Raw genomic sequence first — 24,849 nt, forward strand, 5'->3', positions numbered from 1 at the left:
TTACACTGGCTCAGGATCAGTTTGCAAAAGTCAATTTAGAGTCAATAACTGTGAAGCCATACGTCCTTTATGATACGGGTGTCATCAAAAGCTTTGTGGGTGGGCCAACTAAAATTCATGTGCTACAGATTGCAGTAATATGGGGCTGGATGTGACGATGACACAAGCTGCAACGTTGCAGTATTGTTCAGTATTTCCTACAAAGGAATCTCCAACCCCTCTTTTCCAAAAAATTCTTGTAAAGCAAACAGCATCAATGGAATGATTACCAAACTTCCCATCATGAATTTGAAGGCCACAGATGCCCAATTCAAATTTAAGCCTTTGACAGAGAATGGAATTTGTTTCCTGGACCCATACATTACTTCATTAATTTATTTAAATCAGTCAGAACATGGAACTGTACAGCACAAGAACGGGCCCTTTGGCCCACGATGTTGTGCCATGCATCATGTCAAATTAAACTAATTCCTTCTGCCTACCCTTTATCCATATCCCTCATACCCTGCATATTCATGCACATATCTAAAAGTCTCTTAAACACCTCTACCATATCTACCTTCAGCACTACTCCTGGCAGCATGTTCCACACTCATGCCAATCTATGTAAAAAAAAACAAGCTCCTCGCATCTCCTTTGAACTTTCCCCTGTTCACCTTAAATGCATGCCCTCTAGTTTTAGACATTTCAACTCTGGGCAAAGATTCTAACCATCAACCAATCTACGCATCTCATAACTTTATAGACTTCTATCAAATCTCCCCTCAGCCCCAGAGAAAGCAACCCAAGTTTTTCTAGCTTCTCCTTATAGTTCATACTCTCTAATCCAGACAGCATCCTGCTAAACCTCTTCTGCACCCTCCACATCCTTCCTGTAATGCGGCGACCACAATTGAATGCAATACTTGCCTAACCAAAGTCTTATAAAGTTGCAACATAACATTCTGACTCTTGTACTCAATTACCAACCAATACAGATGAGCATGCAATACACCCTCTTTACCACCCTATCTACTTGCACGGCCACTTTCAGGGAGCTATGGACTTGAATCCCAAGATCCCTCTATTCATCAATGCTGTTCAGGGTTCTGCCATGAACTAGGTACTCTTCCTTAACATTTGATCTCCCAACGTGCAGCACCTTACATTTATACGCAGTAAACTCCATCAGCCATTTCTCCACCCATATCTGCAACTGACCTCTATCCCACTGTATTCTTTGACAAGCTTCTACACTATTCACAACTCCACCAATCTTTTATCATCTGCAAATTTACTAATCAAATCAATCTACATTTTCATCCAAGTCATTTATATAAATCATAAACAGCAGGAGGTCCTAGTATGGATCCCTGCTGAACAGCCAAAAAAACACTTTTCTACCACTACCACTGTCTTCTGTGGGCAAGCCAATTCTGAATCAAAATGGCCAAGACACCTTGGATCCCATGCATCTTCTTGATGAGCCTATCAAGAGACCCTTTATAATGAGCCTTACCAAATTCCATGTAAACAAGTTCGTAAGACATGACCTGCCCTGCATGTAGTCATCTGACCATCTCTAATTAGGGCATGCTTTGCCAAATGCGTGTAATTCCTACCCTAAGAATCTTCTTCAATAGCTTCAACCACACCGACCTATAATTATTTCCTCGATTATCTCTATTTCCCTTCTTGAAGAGAGGAACAACATTAGTTACTCACCAGTCCTCCGGGTCCTCTCCAGTTGCTGGAGAAGTTACAATGAACTTAATCAAAACCACAGCAATCTCCTCTCTTCCTTTTATCAATAACCTGGGGTGGATCACATCGGGCCTTAGGGACTTATCCATTTTAATGCTCTTCAAGGAGACACCACCACACTTCTGTCTTGACCTCAAAATGCTGTAGTATATTAGCATGCTGCACACAAAATCTCACTACTATCCATATCTTTTTTCTGGGTGAATACTGATGCAAAGTACTCCCTTCCCAGTCCCTCCCCCTTCCACCAACCACTCCCAGCCACCTACCGGATTCATTCCTCCCATTGACCAACCAGGTTGTGCCCTTTGCCTGTCTTCACCTATCCCCAGTTCACCACCCTATCCCTGCCACCCCCTTTTTCTGCAGTTCCCCTTACACCCACCCCCAAAGAAGGGTTACACCCAAAACGTCCACTTCTCCACCTCCTGATGCTGCCCAGATTATCCTAGATCCAATAGTGTTGCTGACAGAATAGCTCACAGAATCAAATTACATTTCTAATTGCATTTATAAGCAACAACACTAGATCCATCATCACACACATCAGTTGAATTCATGTGCTGGCAGGAAATTAGGAAATATTTACGGATCATCTGTCCTTGACTTGCATTAGTGCAGAAAAGCCTACTGAAGAAGCAGAAGTCTATACACAAATGGTATGATTAGATGTTTCCAGACCTGAGCTTCTCCAGAACTTTTGTTTTTGTTATGATTAGACACAGTACTGCTTAGCTTCCATATAGGGCAAAAAAAATCAAAAAACCTGATGCCCACAGAGGTATTTAAGGATTGTAGTGAGCCAAATGCATATGAAATCATACACTGGGCAGTGTGATGTTGAGGAGGACTAAAGGAACCACATCTTAGACAATACTCCAGCAGCATTGAGAAGATATTTGCTCATAAAGTCTAAGAGTGAAAATGTGAAAGATCACTGTGAAAACCAACAAACACAGAGATAATGTGCAAGATACTCACGCGTCTACTTTGATGAGTCAACAGCACCTTGTGATAATGCTTGATCTCAGAAAAGGATTAACTTTTACCAGGTCCAGGCATATTAATAAACCACCTATATATTTTAGGGACTCAAATGATGGATGGAGGTCTAACTTTAGGTAATGCTCATAGCAATTCTGTTATGTGTATTAATTTTTATTGTGTAATGTTCTACTTTAGAAAAAAGGGGAAATTTTGTTAATTTACTTCAACGGAATATGTAAAGAGTGATGCCATACAGCAAGTGACATCATATAGGAGTTGCATATACTTGATTCCCTAAGATACGCATGCAAAGTTTTCCTGTAAGTATTTAAGGTTTACAATGCCATATAAAAAAGAACCCAAAGTGATTGATTTGCATGAAGAACTCAGGAACACAACAAAAACCATTCTTAGATTGGTGGTACACCTAATCCTCAACGAAATTATTGGACATTAAAATGCCTCCGAGTTTGCAATTCCAATCTTTGCAACCAGTTCATTTAATAGTTAACCCTTGATATTTCTTTTCAAAATTTCTACAAGAGGGTCATTTAACTAGAATCATTGGATTTTACAACTGTAATCCTTGAGCAGTGGCCTAAATGTGAAACACTCTCAACATCACTTAGGTGTTGCTGCGACAGCACACAATTCTTTCCTTCAGCTCAATTTAAATGTCAAATTATGTTGGTAGAGGCCTAAAACTCAACTCTTCTCTCTGAAATTCAAGTTAGCCACAATTTGCACAAAAATTTTCTTATCTATTCTTGCCACTCGTTAATAATGAAAAAAGTTACATTGATTGTACACAGACACCATAAACAATAAGTGCTAGTTTAATATCAGTGAGCATTACAACATCCAACTTATTATCGAGGAAAGTTTTGAAAATTAAGCCAGGTTTACTTAACTGTAACAAACCAGAGTCTGAAGTTTTATTCTATTACAAGTACAGGTACATCTGTGTGTTGACATTTTTTTTAATATGACTGCAAAGGAGTTTATGGTTGTTGAGGGAGTAGTCATAAGTAGTCATAAGAGAGTTTGCTCTTTGCCAGAAATCCCAGGTAGCTGTGATCTACTTCAACAGCTACTCTCAAAAATTAATTAAGATCAATCAAAAAGTGACAAAAAAAAATCTGATTTCTATCCCGAGGAGAAAGGCTAAAGAGATTGTTGCAATGAATTTAGAATAATCATCACTCTGAAGAATCCGGTCACTAAAACTTCCAATTTCCAGTAGATATCAATCTACCTTATATGATAATTCATATCCAGTGAAGGGGACCATTTCAGCATCAATATTGTTTATTTCACTTTGTAAACTTTGAATTGAATTCATCCTTAAGAAAAATCAGATGATCAATTAATAGTCATCATTCCACAAAACAGAGTTTTTGCTTGGAAATTCCATGCTTTCGTTATGGCCAGAGTTTTGGTAAAGAGTTAACACCAAGCATCAATATCAAAGCCACATCCCATTTTCCCTTAATGTTACATTTAAGATAAAACTAATAAACTAATTTCCACAAAATGATGTACAAGATCTTAGAATAAATGTGACCCACAACATCCATCTTTCTCAAGAGTAAACTAGTAAACCACAGCCAATGTCTTTATTGAGCTCAAACTTTCATGCAAAAATATTGCGAGGCCACTTATATGCTATTGATTTACCTACAGACAGAAATGGACTCTTTTGCTGAACAGGCAAGTAGCCAAATCAAAGGTCCATTTCATCATTCAGATAATTACACCGAAATTGAAACAAAAATGGTGATACTTACCTGTTACTACCCAACTCTGATGAGTCTTTTCCTTGTTCTTGTGCTTTGCTTACTTTTGCTACAAGAGAAAGCAGACCCAAAACATTAAAAACTGCAATACAGCTTTAATATTTCACTTAAAACTCGTGTCAACCATAGCTCAACCACAGCTCATCTGTGGATCTCAAGGTTCTGGGTTCAAGTCCCACTCCAGGAACTTAAGCACAAAAATCAAGGTTAACATTCGAATGCAGTACTAAGGGAACTGTGCTAAGTGCCAATTTTTGAATGCGGTCCCAGCTGTCTGTTTGGGGAATGTAAAAGATCCCATGGCACTATTTTGAAGAGGAGCAGGGGAGTTATCTCTGGTACTCTGGTCTGTATTTAACTCTCAATCAACAGCACAAAAAGAAAGGCAGATTATATGAACTTCACACTTGATTTGTATAACATGGTACAATGATACAATAGGCAACATGTTAAATGGATACAACATGTGTTAATAGATCATTTTAAAGTAGATTATAGCAAGGAGAATTTAATCTATGGATGCCCTCAGCTTCACTCTTCACTTAATTCAGCAGACACATAAAATTGTCAAAAGTACAGTATTTGAATGAATGAATTACCATCAGTGAATAAACAACAATGTTTATTTGCTACACCCGAAAGGCAAAGGAATTTTTTCCAAAATTAACGGAGGGCTTGATAGGGATAAACACACAGGCAGTGATTCAAATAACTTAATATTGCCCTCATATGCTGCTCCTGCAATCTATTCACCTGCTTTATTATTATTTTCACACTGTTTGTTCACTGAATAGTGAATTACCACAAATAGCTTAAATTTGTAATTCCTTGATATTTAGAAATATATTTAATTTATTGCTGGGATAGGCAGCAATATGAAGTTGAGGTTACAAAGAGATTGGTCATGATCTTAGTAAATGGTAGCGCAAGCTTTAGGGGCCAAAATGGCTACTCCTACTTTTTGTATACTGATGTTATTGGATAGGACACTGGGGAGAAATTCCTTGCTCTTCTTTGAATTAGCTTTCTTTTCCAAAATGTAAGAAATATATAAAAACTGAACTTAATCCTTGCCGTTAAACAAGGAAGGTGGCACTTGGAAACCAATATGGATGGCATCTAAGAAATTACAGCAATGTTTAGTGTGAGGATTAAAGAACAACAACAACAACAATATCAAATCATTCCTCCAGTTAAATCCAACCTGCAGTTAAAAGCACAAAACTCTGGCTCCCTGAAACACACTTCAATTTAGATAATGCATTGTCTGTTTCTATCACTGAATTGCATATAAAATTGCAGGACAAAATTGTTGCAGTTTGATCTGTTGTCCTCTCTCTGCAATTATGGACTTTTATAAAGAAACGGGTCAAAACTGTTCAAATCTACAATAACTATGTCTCAGACAATGTTTGCACAATTGTGGTCACTGCTGTTAAGTCTTGCCTGGTGTGGCTCAAGAACCTCACTCTGGCATGACTGTCTCCTTATCAGCAAATGCAGCAGAGACTAAGTTCAGATAATGAACAATTTGTGGCCTCTATTTCCTCTGGGGACTCTCCTTAACTAGCTGAGCTTTTAATTTCTGCTCACGTCTGCCAATGCCTTCAAAACAGTTAGCCCCCAGACATAACAGTTGTAAGCAATCATCTCCCATTTCTCACCGTTAATTTTTGCCATCTTCATATTTTGCTTGTACACTGACTGGTAGTGGAGAAATGGATGATCAACAGGTCATGGCCTAATGGCCAGTTCTTTATATTACAAGTCATTGGGTATACAGCTATGAGTGTGGCTGAAAGAGATTTTATTAACTTGGCAATAAGTTTATAATCATGGGTTTATGATGACACAAAAAGGTCTTCTACATGGGTGTCCTTGTCCTGCCAAAAGATACCAAGGATACAGTAGAGGAAAGGTAGACATCGTTCAGCAATTCTCTTGCTTGAAATGGAATGTAGGTAGTGGTAATTTGGCTTTCTCAGTCAAGTTTAGGTTTTCTGTGCCTTCTTACTCAGTTTGCATATGATAGCTGCAACTTTTGCACTGCATGCTGAAGACATCAAGTAACAAATTGCTGGTGTCGGTGGAGCCAAGACATGAGATATTCAGATAGGTGAAGCTATCAAACACTCCCAGTATCATGGTGCCCATGTGAATTAGACGGCCAAAAGGGCAACATCCTGGACCATGACATGCTTCCTTGAGAGGCCATCTATTTTTAATTGAAGATGATCCTCAGAATGTAATGTTGGGATAATACTGTAAGTGTACAGCAATGTTTTTAAAATGAGTTGGAGTACCTTTCTTTTCAATCTCAGGCAAGCAAAACTAAACTGCTTTCGGTTAGAATTAATATATAAGTGAACACACTCTAAGTGACCTAACGACATGTAACAACGAAAAAGGAGAATATACCAAATACCTCACTATCAAACCGGCAGACAAGGGAGGCGTGGTGGTAGTTTGGCGCACCGATCTTTACACTGATGAGGCTAAACGCCAGCTCACGGACACCTCCTCCTACTGCCCCCTTGACCATGACCCCACCTCCCACCACCAAACCATCATCTGCCATACCACCCATCACCTCATCTGCCATACCACCCATCACCTCATCATTTCCCATCCACTGCCTCCAACCTCATAGTCCCACAACCCCGCACCGCCCGTTTCTACCTCCTGCCCAAAATCCACAAACCTGACTGCCCCGGCCGACCCATCGTCTCAGCCTGCTCTGCCCCACCGAACTCATCTCTACATAGCTTGACACGGTCCTGTCCCCCTTAGTTCAAGAACTCCCCACCTACGTTCGAGACACCACCCACGCCCTCCACCTGCTCCATGATTTTCGCTTCCCTGGCCCCCAACGCCTTATCTTCACCATGGACATCCAGTCCCTATACACCTCCATCCCCCATCACGAAGGCCTCATAGCCCTCCGCTTCTTCCTTTCCAGCCGAACCAACCAGTACCCTTCCACTGACACCCTCCTTTGACTGACTGAACTGGTCCTCATTCTGAGCAACTTCTCTTTCCAATCCTCCCACTTCCTCCAAACCAAAGGAGTAGCCATGGGCACCAGCATAGGCCCCAGCTATGCCTGCCTCTGTCGGATATGTGGAACAGTCCACCTTCCGCAGCTACACTGGCACCACCCCCCACCTTTTCCTCCGCTACATCAATGACTGTATCGGCGCTACCTCGTGCTCTCACGAGGAGGTTGAACAGTTCATCCACTTTACTAACACCTTCCACCCCCACCTCAAGTTTATCTGGACCATCTCAGACTCTTCCCTCCCCTTCCTAGACCTCTCCATTTCTATCTTGGGCGACCGACTCAACACGGACATTTACTATAAACCGCCCGACTCCCACAGCTACCTAGATTACACCTCCTCCCACCCTGGCCCCTGTAAAAACGCCATCCCATATTCCCAATTCCTTCGCCTCCGCCGCATCTGCTCCCAGGAGGACCAATTCCAATACCGAACAACCCAGATGGCTCCTTCTTCAAAGACCGCAATTTCCCCTCAGATGTGGTTGATGATGCTCTCCACCGCATCGCCTCCATTTGCCGCTCCTCCGCCCTTGAACCCTGCCCCTCCAATCGCCACCAGGACAGAACCCCACTGGTCCTCACCTACCACCCCACCAACCTCCAGATACATTGTATCATCCTTTGTCATTTCCGCCACCTCCAAACAGACCCCATCACCAAGGATATATTTCCCTCCCCTCCCCTATCAGCGTTCCGAAAAGACCACTCCCTCTGCGACTCCCTCGTCAGGTCCACACACCCCCACCAACTCAACCTCCATTCCCGGCACCTTCCCCGCAACTGCAAGAAATGCAAAACTTTCGCGCACACCTCTCCCCTCACTTCCCTCCAAGGTCCCAAGGGATCCTTCCATATCCATCACAAATTCACCTACACTTCCACACCCATTATTTACTGCATCCACTGCACCCGATGTGGCCTCCTATACATTGGGGAGACAGGCCGCCTACTTGCGGAACGTTTCAGAGAACACCTCTGAGACACCCACCCCAACCAACCCAACCGCCCGGTGGCTGAACGCTTTAACTCCCCCTCCCACTCCGCCAAGGACATGCAGGTACTTGGCCTCCTTCATCGCCAGACCATGGCAACACGACACCTGGAGGAAGAGCGCCTCATCTTCCGCCTCGGAACCCTCCAACCACAAGGGATGAATGCAGATTTCTCCAGCTTTCTCAATTCCCCTCCCCCCACCTTATCTCAGTCCCAACCCTCGGACTCAGCACCGCCTTCTTGACCTCCAATCTTCTACCTGACCTCTCCGCCCTCACCCCCCTCTCTGGCCTATCACCCTCACCTTAATCTCCTTCCACCTATCGCATTCCCAATGCCCCTCCCCCAAGTCCCTCCTCCCTACCTTTTATCTAAGCCTGCTTGGCACACCCTCCTCATTCCTGAAGAAGGGCTTATGCCCGAAACGTCGATTCTCCTGCTCCTTGGATGCTGCCTGACCTGCTGCGCTTTTCTAGCAGCACATTTTTCAGCATATACCAAATAATGTCAGACATAAAACAAAACATGTTTGATGCCACTCAAAAAGTTTTGAAATTGATTCATTCCAGTTGACCTTATCCATCATATTGTCATGGAAGGAGATAATATGAAGCAGCTTAGTGGGCAACAATTTAAACTCTGCTCACATGGGGTTGAATCAGTTAGAGAGATCAATCAAGTTAACATATTGTCATCTCCTTTGCTCATTCTTGGAACTACAATCTGAACTTGTAAATCATCTAGTTTTAAAACTATATTGGATTCAGGGTAAACTGTGTAGTGGTTATTAATTAGCAAGTTTTGAGAAGATTTATAGCTTAGGTTGAGGTTCTGGGTGTAAGTTTGCTCGCTGAACTAGAAGGTTTGTTTTCAGACATTTCCTCACCATACTAGGTAACATCAAGTGAGCCTCCAGAGAAGCATTGGTGTTATGGCCCACTTTTTAGTTAATGTGTTTAGGTTTCCTTGGGTTGGTGACATCATTTCCTGTAGTGATATCATTTCCTATTATTTTTCTCCAGGAGTGGTAAATAGGATCCAAGTCAATGTGTTTGTTGATAGAGTTCCAGTTGGAATGCCATGCTTCTAGGAATTCTCGTGCATGTCTCTATTTGGTTTGTCCTAGGATGGATGTGTTGTTCCAGTCAAAGTGGTGTCCTTCCAATCTGTATGTAAAGATACTAGTGAGAGTGGGTCTGTCTTTTGTGGCTAGTTGACGCTCATGTATCCTGGTGGCTAGTTTACTGCCTGTTTGTCCAATGTAGTGTTTGTTAGAGTTCTTGCACTGTATTTTGTGCAGAGTAGTCTAGCAGTCACTTCCGAGAGGTCTTTGATGTAGGGGAGAGTGGCTAGGGTTTCTGGATGCGTTTTGTCTGCTTGTTTATGTTTGTTGCCGAGAAATTAGCAGACTGTACTCATTGGGTACCTGTTCTTTTTGAATACACTATACAGATGATTTTCCTCTGATCTTCATAATTCCTCTGTGCTGCAGTGTTGAAGTAATGTTCGAATGCAGCTTCAATTGTGGATGTTGGGATGATTGCTTCTGTAGTTCAGTATTTGGTCTGTGTGTGTTGTTTTTCTGTAGACACTAGTTTGAAGTTCTCCATTGGCTGTTCGCTCTACTGCTATATCTAGGAATGGCAGTTTGTTGTTGTTTTCTGCTTCTTTAGTGAATTTTCAGCCAGTAAGGGTATTGTTGATGATCTTGAAGGCTTCCTCTGATTTGTTTCGTTTAGTGATGACAAAGGTGTCATCCACGTAGTGGACCCAAAGTTTGGGTTGGATGGTTGTCAGAGCCATTTGTTCAAGTCTCTACATTACTGCCTCTGCTAAGAACCCTGATATAGGAGATCCCATGGGTGTTCCGTTGGTTTGTCTGTAGGTTTTATTGTTGAAGGTGAAGTGGGTGTAAGGCATAGGTCCTCTAGCTTGACGATATTGTTCTTGCTGAAGAGATTGGTGGTGTTTGGTGTATGTGTCTTTGGTTCCTCTAATAGTGTAGTCAGTGTTTCCTTGGCCAGGTTGATGTTGATAGATGTGACTAGGGCCATTACATTAAAGGAGACCATTATTTCAACCTCTTCTCTCTTGATACCTTTGATGGTCTTCAGGAATCGTTGGATGGAGTGGATGGGATGGTGCGAGTCTTCTACGAAATGTTTTAGTCTTTGGTGTAGCTTCTTGGCTAATCTGTACGTTGGTGTTCTAGGTAGCGAGACTATGGGTCGGGGGGAGGCACCTGGTTTGTGAATTTTGGGTAATCTGTAGAAGCATGGTGTGTTGGATCTGTCTGGTTTCATTTTTTTGGAAGTTGGTCTTATTTATTTCTCCAGATTTCTGAAGTGTTTTGAGTAGGGCTGTGATTTGGTTCTCTAGTGGGGTTGGCTTCATCTCCACTTGTTGGTAAGTGTTGTTATATGCAAGCAGTGTGTGTTCACTTTCTCAATGTAGTCTCTTTGACTTAAAATGACTATCAATTGTCCTTTGTCTGCAGGTAGGATAACAATGTTTTTTTTAAGTCCTCCTAGCGCTTTCCTTTGTGTATTGAGTATGTTTCCTTCCTTTTTCCTGCTTAATGTTGGTGCGACTGTCTGTCTGATGGTTTGCTGGGTTTCTTCTGTGAGTTTGTTGTCTTTCAGTGCTGCTAAGAAATTTTTCTTGTCTGCATCCTGAAAGTTGTGATTTAATCCTTTAAGAAGGCTTTTTCAGTGTCTGTTAAATGTCAGTCAGATAAGATTTTTTTTATCCATACTTCTGTGTTGGTATTTCGTGTATGTTTGTCTAGTTTATTCTGCAGGTCTTTTTTTTTCATTTTGTGTTCGTTGCTGTCTAATGTTTATGGCTTGTTTTACTGTCCATTCATGGTCTGTTGCCTTAGTGAGTAAAGTTTTTTGGCTCGGAATTTCCCTGTTGTATTTACGGCATCTGTTGTAGGCATCACTAATCATTTCTCGAAGTATTCTGTGGCCATTTTGCCCTGCTATTCTTTTGGCTAGTGGCGAGTTAAGGAGAGGTTTGTATTTAAGACATTTAGGTAGTACCGGTTTCCTTAGGCATTCATGCAGGAAGTTCGCCAGTGGCGCTCTGTTGGATGGCATTGCTTTCCCATTTCCCATTCAATGTGTTTGTTGATAAAGTTCCAGTTGGAATGGCATGCTTCCAGGAATTTCATGCTTGTCTTTCTTTGGCTTGCCCTAGGATGGATGTGTTGTCCTAGTCGAGGTGGTATCTTTCCTCATTTGTATGTAAAAATACTAGTGAGAGTGGGTTATATCTTTTTGTGGCTAGTTGATGTTCATGTATCCTGGTGGATAGTTTTCTGCCTATTTGTCCAATGTACTATGCTTGAAGAGTTGAAGTGGGATTAGCATCATTATCTGGAGCTTTAGCCATGAGGAAAGAGTCAATAGTTTTTCTAAGCTCCTCCACTGTGTATACAACGTCCAGCTCTAGCTTCACTGTCAGACTCTCTGTGGTAGCGAGAACTCTCTTGGTGAGTGTTCTTTCCAGAGAAGAACATCAGAGTGTGCTCGCCATATTTTCCGGTGTTTTGTTTTTGTGGTCTGTGATATCTTTCTTGCTTTTGTTTTCTGTGGAGCAGTTTTTTTTGCTGATGGACCCATTACCACTTTGATTTCTTCATACATGACCCCAGTCGTCTTAGATGTCAGATGACATCTGAATATTCTGATAAAGTTATAACCAGCAAGCACTTGTGCACCACATAAGTCTGTGGAACTTTACTGCAAATGGTTTTGAGCAGTCAGAGTCTTGCCACTCAGCTCATTTGTAATTAATGAACCAGTGAAAATCACTTGGCTCCAATGATAGATTGAATCAATGATAGTATCCTCTAACTAGTCTGTATTTTTCTGCTTTTGCTTTCCATATGTTGAGGGTATAGTTTTCTAAATGATGCTTTGAAGTTTGTTCGATGGAAGCGGGGAGCTCTTGCGATGTGGCGGGCTCTACCTGAATCATTCTGGGAATAGAATCTTGGTGAATTACATAACTAGGGCTGTAGATTGCACTAACCATTCAGAATAAAATGAAGGAGACAGTGTAAATAGAGATAAATGAGTATGATTTGTGGAGATTACAGAGAAGTGGTTGGAAGGAGACCAGGTTTTGGAACTGACTATCCATGAGTACTGTGTTTCAGAAGGTTAAGCAAGAAGTGGATAGGTTCTCCGGAGTGTTGTCTATCCACAAGGACTGCATACTCAAACTACTAGACCTATGCTTGACAACACACTTCACATTCAACAACCAAATATATGAATAGATCAATGGGACACTTATGAGCTCACCCATCTCTGGGCTCACAGCAGAAGCAGTGATGAAAAGACTGGAACAACCACCCTCCCACAGATCCAACCCAAACTCTGAATCAGATACGTGGACGACATTATCATTAAGAGAACAGAAATCGAGAACACACACCGAATTATCAACACGATACTCACAGGGATCAGATTCACGAGAGAGGAGGAAACCAAACAATCAACTACCATTCCGGGATGTGATGGTAGAAAGAACACAGAACAGTGAATGCACACAAAAATGAACAGGAAAGCCACATGCACAGACCAGGTCCTCAAGTACGAGAGCAATCACCCAAACACACACGAGAGAAGCTGCATTAGGACCCTGATCAAAAGGGCTACAACACACTGCAGCACTCCTGACCTATGAAGGAAAAAAGAAGAACACCTCTACAGAATCTTTAAGAACGAATATCCCCGCAACTTCATCCGCAGATGCCTAACAGACAAACATGACGAGGATATGTCATGATCTAACTCATTAACCACTCTACTTGTATAAAAAAATCATCTCGGAACTAACAGCCAGACCTCTGACCACTGGGATTCATGACAGCCCATAAACTGATAGCCATGCTCAGACAACAGCTCACCAGAACAAAAGAACCTATTCTCATCATGTGCAACACAAATGTAATTTACAAGATTCCATGCAAAGATTGCACAAAACATATAGGACTAACAGGCAGACAACTAGTCACTAAACACCACAACCAGCTGTCCCTATTAGCCACACAGATGACAAGGACTACAAATTCGACTGGGGCAACACAACAATCGTAGAACAAGCTAAGTAGAGGGCAGGCAGAGAATTTCTAGAAGCATGGCACTCATCCACGCACTCCATCAAGCACATAAACCAAGACCCATTATAGCGGCCACGACAACGACCAACTGGAAGCAGCAGGAACGGAACCAAATACATTCCAGAAGACACAGTACAGTAGCGCTGCACAGGAGGCTCCAAAGCACCGAATATGTCACCTAGTCAGGGGATGAAGCATCTGCAAATTAACTTCCCAGCTCGGCAAACATACCCACAACTATGACAACCGGCACCTAAGCTACAAATCTCTTTGTATGGATAATGGACATCCTATAGATATATCTGGATTTCCAGAAGGCATATAATAAGGTAGCGCACAAAATATTAATACAGAGGGTAAGATCATCCACGATTAGGTTGAATAGAGGCTTGGGTTAGCAACAGAAAGCCAAGAGCTTGGATAAATAGATCATTTCTGGTTGGCAAAATGTAAGTAGTGGGGTGCCACAGGTTTTGATCCTCAGGTCACAACTATTTACAGTCTATGACTTGGATGCAGGGATAAAGGATCAGTAGCCAAATTTACAGATAACACTAAAATAAGTGAGAAAGTAAGGTGCAGTGAAGAAATAAGGAATTTCAAAATGGATGTGGATAAGTTGGGTGACCAGACCAAAATTTGGCAGATGAAGTTTGACATGGATAAATGAGAGATTATTCATTTTTGTCGGAGGGATAGAAAAGCAGCTTATTGTATAAATGGAAAGAAACTTCATAATGCTTCGGTGCAAAGATATCTGGGTGTCTGCATGCTTGAATCACAGGTACAAAAGGCAATAAGGAATTTTACAATTTTGGCATTTATTGCTTAAGGAATAGAGCATGGAAGCAGGAAACATTTTGCTGCAACTGTGCAAGGCATTAGAAAGATAACTGGTTAGAGGTGGTACATGAAATTAACTCTAGAGAGAGATGAAGAGTTTGCTTTATGAAGGGAAATTGAACAGTTTAGACCTATATTCTCTGGAGTTTAGAAGAACAAGGGGGATATACGTAAGATGCTAAAGACAAGTGACAAACTTGTTGTCAAAATGATGTTATCTCATGTGGGCAATCTAGAACAAGAGGTCATAGGATAAACATAAGAGGCAGCAAATTTAAAAATGGAAATGAAGAGTAATTACTTTTCTCAAGAGGTTGTGAATCTGTGGAATTCACTGTCCCAAAAAATGCTGTGATATTGAGTAAATTTGAAGAGGGTACAGACAAATTTTAAATAGTAATGGGTTGAAGGGTTATGGAGAATGGCCAGGAAGGTGAGTTGAGGCAGAGATGAAATCTGCCATGTTTGTATCAAATAGCCTAGCAGGTTAGAGGCACTGATTACATACTCCTTCTCCTAGTTCTTATGTTAGCTCAGTGGAAATGTAGGAAACCATCTGTGGAATCAAACATGAACTTTTTCAAAAGGTCCGAGTAGGCAGTATGGCTAATAAAATTGTGAAAGTAGCAATTCTGATTTGAAATGTAAAAGCTTCAAGGGTTGCACCCTCACCTTTGTGTATATCTGTGAGTGATCCATGTCAAAAATTACAGCTGTGGTTACTGTATGTTGAGAATGCTTTTCAGAGAGCCATGTCTGATGATAATCAGATCCAGCTGATGCCAATACCCTGATCTGGTAGATCTCAAGGATATCTTGTTGTTACTTGCCTTTAAAATAAAACTACAAAGTTCAAGTGGTCTCTGTTCATTCTTATTTATATTTCCCAGGACATAACGTCCAAGGCAGGAGTACCATGCCTCTTAATCCATGTCCATCCCTGCTTCGTGATCACTGAGAAGGTAAACATATTCTGATTTAGATATTCTGTTGAGAGCAATACCAAGGTTCTCCTGATGATGGAGCAGTGTTCCAAAACCTAGTACTTTCAAATAAACCTGTTGGACTATAACTTGGTATTTTGTAATTTTTGACTTTCTCATGAATTTAGTTTCATGCCTCTGTAGTACAGCATAGTGTTTGAGCATAGGTACTCATGAGACTTTGGCCTCGCTGAAGGAGATGGAGGGAACACATTTTGAATTGTATTTTAAGTTTTCCAATGGAGAGGTCCTAATAGCAAAATTTATACCTTGTTCATATGTACGTTCTGAATTCTTCCCCTGCTAGATGAATGTATAACGTTTTTTTCAGAGATTTGTTCTCAGTGAGCTTGGTGTCTTGTAGAAAGCTCTGATGTTTAGCTGAACAAATTCCACAATGATCTCAGAAATATTACTCATGTTAAACAACAAATTGAAAGTCTTTTGTCAGTCCCACACACATCGCCTTGATATTTTGGCTTCCAAATCAAAGATTTTGCCTCTTCTTTCTCTATTTGATTTGATAATTTTCCTGGTACAAAGAATCCCATTCATTCATTGACTACAGATTCCAAGCACTCATTGGAACTAGTTTAATAAGAAACTTGATATTGCTCTCAGCAGAATCCCAAAATTTGAATAATATTTACCTTCTGGGTGATCACAAAGCAGGACTGGACAAGGATTAAGAGGCCTGGTACTCTTGCCTTGGACATTATGTCCTAGCAAATATAAATAAGAATGAACAGAGACTACTTTAGCTTTGTCATTATTTTCATTTTAAAAACCTACAAGGTAACCTGGAAACCTATACCAGATCAGGACACTGGCATTAGCTGAATTTGATTATCACAGGGCTCTCTGTAGCAGGTCAGCATCTTAGAATTCAGAGTCTGAGTTGAAGTGGAAGGTGGATGATCAATGGAAATTATGGCCACTCCAACCATTGGAAACAGCATATACAACCAGTTATTTACACTGAGTTGGGCATATCAGAGAGTCAGAGCTATACAGCATGGAAACAGACTCTTCGGTCCAACTCATCCATGCCAACCAGATATTAAATTAATCTGATCCCATTTGCCAATCTTAAACCTTTCCTATTCATGTGACCATGAAGATGCCTTTTAAATGTTGTAATTGTACCAGCCTCCACTTCTTCCTCTGGCTGCTCATTCCATAAATCACCACCTTCTGCATGAAAAAGGTTGCTCTCTAGATTTGGACTCCACTACTCCAGTGAAAAGACATTGGCTATCCATCCAAACTATGCTCATGATTTTATAAACCTAAGGTCATCCCTCAGCTGCAGATGCTCCAAGGAAAATAGCCACTGCACATTCAGCCTCTCCCTAAAGCTCAAGACTCCAACTCTGGCAACATTCTTGTAGATCATTCTGAATCCTTTCAAGTTTCACAACGTCCTTTCAGGAAGGCCAGAACTGAATGCAATATTCCAAAAATGGCCTAACCAATGTCCTGTACAGCTGCAACGTGACCTCCCAACTCCTATACCCAATGCACTGACCAATAAAGGCGAGCATACCAAATGCCTTCTTCACTATCCTATCTGTATGTGACTGTACTTTCAGGAATCTATGAACCTGTCCTCCAAGGTCTCTTTGTTCAGCAACACTCCCCAGGACCTTACCATTAAGTGTATAAGTCCTGCCCTGTTTTACCTTTCCAAAATGCAGCACCTCACATTTATCTAAATTAAACTCCATCTGCTCAACTGATAAGGTCCCGATGTAATCGGAGGTAACCTTCTTGGGTGTCGACTACACCTCCAATTTTGGTGTCATCTGCAAACTTACTAATAATACCTCTTATATTCACATCCAAATCATTTATATAAATGACCAAAAGCAGTGAACCCAGCACTGATCCTTGATGCACACCGCTGGTCACAGGCTTCGTCTGAAAAGCAACCCTCTACCACTACCCTGTCTCCTAGCTTCGAGCAAGTTGGCTAGTTCGCCACATGGATAGTTCTCCCTGTATTCTGTGATCTAACCTTGCTAACTAGTCTACCATGTGGAACCGAGTTGAATGCCTTACTGAAGGCAATATAGATAAAGTTCACCACTCTGCATTAATCAATCCTTTTCATTACTTCTTCAAAAAACTCAATCAAGTTCGTGAGACATGATTTCCCAAGCACAAAGCCATGTTGACTATCCCTAATCAGAGTCGAAGAGTGTTTTGCTGGAAAAGCACAGCCTGTCAGGCAGCATCCGATGAGCAGGAGAGTCGAGGTTTCAGGCATAAGCCCTTCATCGGGAAGATCTGCAGTCCTTACTTTCTCCCACTTTATCCCAAATCAGATCTTACCTTTCCAAATACATGTAAATCCTGTACCTCAGGATTCCCTCCAACAACTTAGCCAACCTATGTACTGACAGGGAGCGATTTACACATCTGGCTTTCTTTTTTTACATTGCTGCTTGTTAGCTGTGTGGGCTGACAAAGCATTAAAAAAAAGCAAAACACCTTTATCCACATGTCCAATGTATCACGTATCAGTCTTTTTTAAAAAAAGATGTCCATATTTGAACTTTAAAGGTCAGAAGTAGGACTTCATATTTTAAAAGGATCAAAAATTGGAGTTGCGGAAGAATATGCAGGCTATTTTTGCCACAAGTTAAATTAATTGAAGGCCATGGACTGGTCAGGAAAGGAAATGGGATGTTTTGAACAATGAATGTTTCTTAGAAAATACTCAATAGTTACCAGCTGTAAAAAATTTGGCCAATGCTCTCCTCCAAAACTCAAGGAAAGTGACAATTGATTGTAGTGACATGAAAACTGTTTGAATGCGGGTCAGCTAACTCAGCCCCGAAGTGGAACTGAAACAGGAATGCTACCCATTTATATGATTAAACGAAAGTCACTAAATTGTCAAGAAAGCTGAGCTGACTCAAGAGTTTCAGAACTAGCTCAAGTGGTTGAGGGCTGATGTCTCACCTAATTTTGTTTTCACCTGCAAAGACCTCTGAGATCCATGCACAGCAGCAACTTCTGAACTGGAAGTCAACGCTGCAAACTGGAACAGCACCTTGATCAATGTGAGACCCTCAGAATGGCTGCACTGCTACAGAGTAGCACAACTTAAAGAGAACATCAGTTGGAGCAGTACTTCAACATGAACATCAACAATGGCAAAAAATTATTTGACAGTCCCCAACTGTGAAGAGACAATGTACATATGGTGACTGGTGACCTACTTGCCCGCTTTGGATTTTTAACATCTTCATTAAAGGCCAAGAAGTTAACACAGGCAAGATTTTCCAGTGTAACCCAGTTATTTAATTTAAAATTATATAATTCCCACCTCAGGCGACTGACTGTGTGGAGTTTGCACATTCTCCCAGTGTCTGCGTGGGTTTCCTCCGGGTGCTCCGGTTTCCTCCCACAATCCAAAAATGTGCACGTCAGGTGAATTGGCTATGCTAAATTGCCCGTAGTGTTAGGTGCAGGGGTAAACATAGAGAAATGGGTCTGGGTGGGTGCGCTTCGGCAGGTCGGTGTGGACTTGTTGGGCCGAAGGGCCTCTTTCCACACTAAGTAATCTAAATCTAACATCAATATTAGAAATCAGACATTTGGATTTTTCTGCCCAAAATTTACATTAACAAAGAGGTCCATTGCTTGTGATGGACTAAAAGGATCAAGTGATTAATTTGTCCAGAAATATGGATGTTTCTTAAATGATAAGGTTTGGGACAAGATGTACAGAATCTAATTCAGAGACCTTTGAGATCACTGATTTATGTTCAAAAGAGCATACACTCGATTTACTTTGGGTAACACTACTGATGTTACAGCTAAGATTCAGACTTATAGAAATTGAAAAGATTCTTGAAATGACAAAGAGAAAGAATTAAAGAGGATAAATGAAAAAAAGTCTCCATAATGTGAGAAGACAAAAACAGAGCAAGGTCTCATTATAAAAATGTTTTCTCAACAAAATAGTAAACCTGCAAGTTAGTAATAAGATCACATATCTGAATTGTGCAAAACAAGTCATCTGTTTCAGAACCATTTATAAATTGGCTAAATGTATAGCTTTCACCCAATAATTAATGAAAGGAACAGAGATTGAAAATATCAAATGTGAAGATCTGAAAACTATTTAATAAGATTTTTAGCATAACACTGTGATTTTTGAAAAATATTGAAGATTTTGAACAACTTTATAAAACACCTTGAGAGTCAAAATCTATATCAGAAAGGAATTCCTAGAATCATACTTTTATCTTTTTCATCATCACATCTGTTTCTGTGCTGTCAATCTAAAGTACAAAGCTTACAAGTTTTTTTTGGGGTCTTTTCAATTTAAGGGTAAAATGGAACACTAAATGGGGACATGTGACCTGATCCAATCATGTGACAAATCTAAGTAGCTTGATTGCTATGGAGACCATGAAGGCCAGAGTGATTTACTGGGAAGAAGGTGCAAGATTTTCACACCTGTAGACAATGTCAAGAGCATCTGAGAGTGCTGTGCAAATTGTTAGTTTTTGTAAATGATTGTCCCTTACACTGTATTGAATTTCTACATAGAATGGAGCTTGGGGTTTAAATGTTAATTAGCACTTCTACATGGATACAAGACCAATGTGATTCATGGGCTTCGAAGTGGTTTCTAGAGGGACGGGGAAGGGATGGGGACGGGGATAGATAGATACATAGAGGAGATATCGTTCAATAGTGGGAGCTTGTGTTTGGTTTGAACAAACCAATGAGGATTTAAACGGGCTGAAAGATGTGTCTAGGTATGGCGAGGAGGAGGAATCTGAAGGGTAACCATCACTGTGAAAGTCAGTTTGAGATTACAAGCTATCCAGCTGAAAATCCATTGGGAACTGAGAATAGACTTGGGCTGGTTGCAGGAGGATTAAAGCATGGAAGGTGTGTTTTAATTGCTTAAAAGTTAAATATAGTTTCCCACCCGCCTCCTGTCATTCACACTAAAAGTAATCATATCTTAAGTTCAAATTTTAAAACTTGAAATCTTATCATGTGATCCTTTCAGTTAGTCATTGGACTTCAAATGTCTTTTCATAGAGGTACACAGCATGGAAAAAGACCATTTGGTCCAAGTCATCCATGCCGACTAGATATCCTAACCTAATCTAGTCCCATTTGCCAGCATTTGTCCCATATCCCTCTAAACCACTGTTATTCATACATGCACCTAAATGCCTTTTGAATGCTGTAATTATACCAGCCTCCAGCACTTCCTCTGGCAGCTTATTCGATGCACATGCCATCGGCATGAAAACGGTTGCCCCTTAGATCCCTTTTAAATCTTTCCCTTCTCACCTTAAACCTATGCCCTCTAGTTTTGGACTCCCCCACCTTGGGGGGAAAAAAACTTGTCTATTTGCCCTATCCATGCCCCTCATGATTTTATAAACCTCCATAAAGGTCACGACTCAGCTTCCGATGCTTCAGTGAAAATAGCCCCAGTCTATTCAGTTCTCCCTATAACTCAAATCGTCCAACCCTGGTAACCTTCTTGCAAATCTTTTCTAAACCCTTTCAAGTTTCACAATATCTTCCAATAGCAGGGTGACTGAATTGAACACAGTATCCTAAAAGTGGTCTAACCAATATCCTGTACAGCCTCAACATGATCTCCCAACTCCTATACTCAATGCACTGACCAACATAAACAAACATATAAAACACCTTCACTATCCTGAACCCGAAGACTCTACTTTCAAGGAGCTATGAACGTGCACTCCAATGTCTCTTTGTTCAACAACAGTTCCCGAGACCTTACCATTAAGTGTATACATCTTGCCCTGATTTGCCTTTCCAAAATGCAGCACCTTGCATTTAATACTTGATACTAACCTCTTTCCATTCCTCTTCATCTCTATCATCATGTCCTATATTGTTCTTCTTCCTCACTCTCCCATAAATATCTTGCCTTCTATTCAATTTCCTCAACTACACCAACTGGTATAAGTTCTACAATCTGACTACTGTTTAATAAATAAATTTCTTTCAAATTCACTGTTGAAATTATAAGTGTATTACATTGATTGTAATGAAACAGCCACTTCTGAAGTTATAATGTGTAAACCTCACATAGCCGACCACAAGCACAAGCCAAATGCATTGCATTCTGTGGGATATAGGTGAATTAATGTTATTTCTGCAATTATAAAGTCTGATACAGAGTAAATGAATTCACATTAGTTTGGGATTGTTTCGGACGAGAGCTGACTTAGCAAGAATGAGGAAATATATAATCCGTTAAAAATGATATGTCAGCATGAGACGTGATTACAAAACAATGGTAGAAATACAGGCACTAGATAAAATGCTGTGAAGAGAGGCCTGTATAAACATCGGTTTTCCCACTTGTATGGGGACACAGGAACAAACCCTAATTAAAGAGGTCATAAAGGTCAGAGTGGCCTCCGGAGAGGAATAAATGCTGATAAAGTAAGGATATGCCTAGCGGTGACCTGCAGTGAGATGACGTCAAACAACCTTACGGGGCCAGAGATAGGCATTTGTCACGGACAAGGCCGGATAAACAGAAGTTGTGGGATCAGTCTTAAGGAAATGAGTGACGTAAGCGGAGGAGGGGGCAAACAATGAAATAAGAAAAAATATGGGGATTCAAATTGTATAAATTTCGAGAGTTTGTTGGATTTGGTGTGCATTTGTCATTGCCTTACCTGGCATTAGACATTGCACCCACTTGCAAGTGTACAAATAAACGGCTCTACTGGTTCAGATTTTTGGTCTCAGACTGAAATTATTGAAGTGAGTGAGCTTTTGTTTCTCACAGTTCAATTCCGGTCTCACTGCTATTGGAAAGGTGTTGTGAAACTTGTAAGGGTTCAGAGAAGATTTACAAGAATGTTGCCAGGGTTGGAGATTCTGAGCTAGAGAGAGGCTGAATCAGCTGAGGCTATTTTCCCTGGACGTCAGAGGCTGAGGGGTGACCTTATAGAAGTTTGTGAAATAATGAAAGACATGATTAGGGTGAATAGCCAAGGCCTTTTCCCCAGAGTCCAAACCTAGAGGGCATAGGTTTAAGGTGAAAGGGGAATGATTTAAAAGGCATTTTTTTTCATGCAGAGGGTGGATCATGTATGGAATGAGCTACAAGAGAAAGTGGTGGAGACTGGTAAAATTATAATATTTAAAAGGCATCTGGATTGGTACATGAATAGAAAGGGTTTAGAAACATATGGGTTAAAGGCTGGCAAATGGGACTAGATTAATTGAGGATATCGGGTCAGCATGGATGAGTTGGACTGAAGGGTTTGTTTCAGTGCTGTATGACTCTATGACCAGATAAGTTTTTATTTCTCCTCCCCTGGTCACCAAGACACTTTTTTAAAAAAAGTTTTCTTCTTGCTTACAATCATCCTGGGGCAAGTGATTAAATGGAGCTGTGTAAATTTAGGTAATAGATGTCATGAGACATGCATGCAGACTCTAAATTTTACAGAAAATTTACAAATGAGACATGCATGCAGGCTCTAAATATTACAGAAAATTTACAAATGTTTGTTATCTCAAGTTCCACCCTCATTACTGAAATGTAAATACTGCAGAACACTGTAGGATTGCTCTCCACAGGGCCTGGCTGAAATAAAAAGGAAGCCTTCAGATAGAGAGACATATAGAGAATATCAGATCTTAGACCAAGGGATATTAATTGCAATAGTGGAGCAGAATCTAGTTCTGAGGTCACAAGATTTGTTTCTCAAATTTACAGGTCAAATAGAGTTCACTAAAGATAGACCTAAAGATAATCCATGACTAACAGTTCCAATAACTATCAACTCATGTATGTAGATAAGTTATTACAAATTATTCCCTAATGGAGTATTCTGCCCCATCCTATTTCAAACAATTATGTATCTGATTTTAAAAGGACGAAGGCAAATGATTGTTTTGATAGTATTCCAAGAACATAGGTTACTGAGCAGTAGCAGTAGCTAGAAAGGATGTACCACCTAAACGACACTGCACAAGGTTACACAAAAGATAAATGTTTTTTCAGAATCAAGTAACATAGGGGTCCGAGGTCAGATACAGGTCAGACAGCAATCTGACGCAAGTCACTATTATAGAAAGCTAGTCAAAATCCTATCCATCTTTAATCAAACTGGATACATTTAGCACACCACTAAAATGTTATAGTCAACAACTCATTTTTCAGGTCTTTGTAATTGTTAACCTTTTGTCATTGATGCCTCTGTTACCCAGCCTAGAAATACTCCCAATACTCTCTTTCCAACAAAAAGTATCAGATTGCCCAAGTACAAGCAAAAGGAGCCACAGTCGGGAGTGGAAACGCAATTAAGGATACATTCTGCCAACGTTCCTGATTTTTGCCACTGTTTCAATAGGATAATCTTGACAATTTCATCAGCAAGTGTGTGCATTTAAATCTGTAGTGTCCTTGCTATTTGCATTGCTTCAATGCTGGATGTATGCCCACCCATTAGGTCTGCCATTCAAATTTAATTTTAGCAGATTTCTGACCAAATTGAAAAGTATATCTAAAGCACAGATGTGCACAGGTGCCAGCAAGAGAGAAATGCATCTAAAAGCTGGCTATACTAGGCAATATATTGCCCCTCGGATTGTGCAATCATTCAGCAGATATTTAATGATCAAGAATTAAAACATAGCCAGGGTCTGAAACAATTTCAAACATGCTAATGGAGCTGAAGGCACTTTAGTCCCCTGGTCCTGATGGCTCACATCCAAGGATCCTAAAAGAAGTAGCTACAGAGATACTGGTCTTACATTTTATTAAAATAGATTCTATATAAGTACCAGAGAATTGAAAAACTGCCAATATGACATCCAGATTCAAAAAGGGAAGGAGACAAAAAGCGGATACCTTTAGGCCAATAGGCTATCATTTATTGTTGTAAGAAATGTTGGAATCTATTATTAAGCGAAGTATTAACAGCACATTTGGAAAATCATAATCTATTCAAGCAGAGTGGGACTAAAATCTTGGCAGCCAGGCTTGTTGGTGCTGCAAGAGCGGGTTTAAATTAGATTGGCGGGGCAGTGGGGAGGCTCGAAGGAGATACAGTAATCAGAAATAGCAAGTTGAAGAGACAAGTCAGGCTGGAACACAAAAGGGAGCAAGAAATGCCTATTGGATTAAATTACATTTATTGCAATGCAAGAGGGTTGACAGGTAAGTCTAATGAACTCAGGGAGTGGTTAGGTACATGGTACTGGGATATTATAGCCATTACAGAAATGTGGTTAAGATAGGATTTGCAGCTTAATATGCCAGAGTGCAGG

At 40.6% G+C, this 24,849-nt stretch overlaps 1 protein-coding gene across 5 annotated transcripts in view; it reads right to left on the reverse strand.

The window, feature by feature from the left end:
• znf827 (zinc finger protein 827) overlaps positions 1-24,849 on the reverse strand; it is a 127,561-nt gene that overhangs the window by 24,522 nt on the left and 78,190 nt on the right. For all 5 annotated transcript variants that reach the window (XM_043699079.2, XM_087975834.1, XM_043699088.2 and 2 more), the window contains one exon: positions 4,518-4,575. In XM_043699079.2, the coding sequence (XP_043555014.2) occupies positions 4,518-4,575 (58 nt within the window). The remainder of the gene's footprint in view (positions 1-4,517; positions 4,576-24,849) is intronic.

The sequence above is a fragment of the Chiloscyllium plagiosum genome, unplaced genomic scaffold (genome assembly GCF_037043375.1).
Source record: "Chiloscyllium plagiosum isolate Xiang-an unplaced genomic scaffold, Cpla_swu_hap1 HiC_scaffold_1, whole genome shotgun sequence".
In the NCBI taxonomy this organism is placed as follows: Eukaryota; Metazoa; Chordata; class Chondrichthyes; order Orectolobiformes; family Hemiscylliidae; genus Chiloscyllium; species Chiloscyllium plagiosum.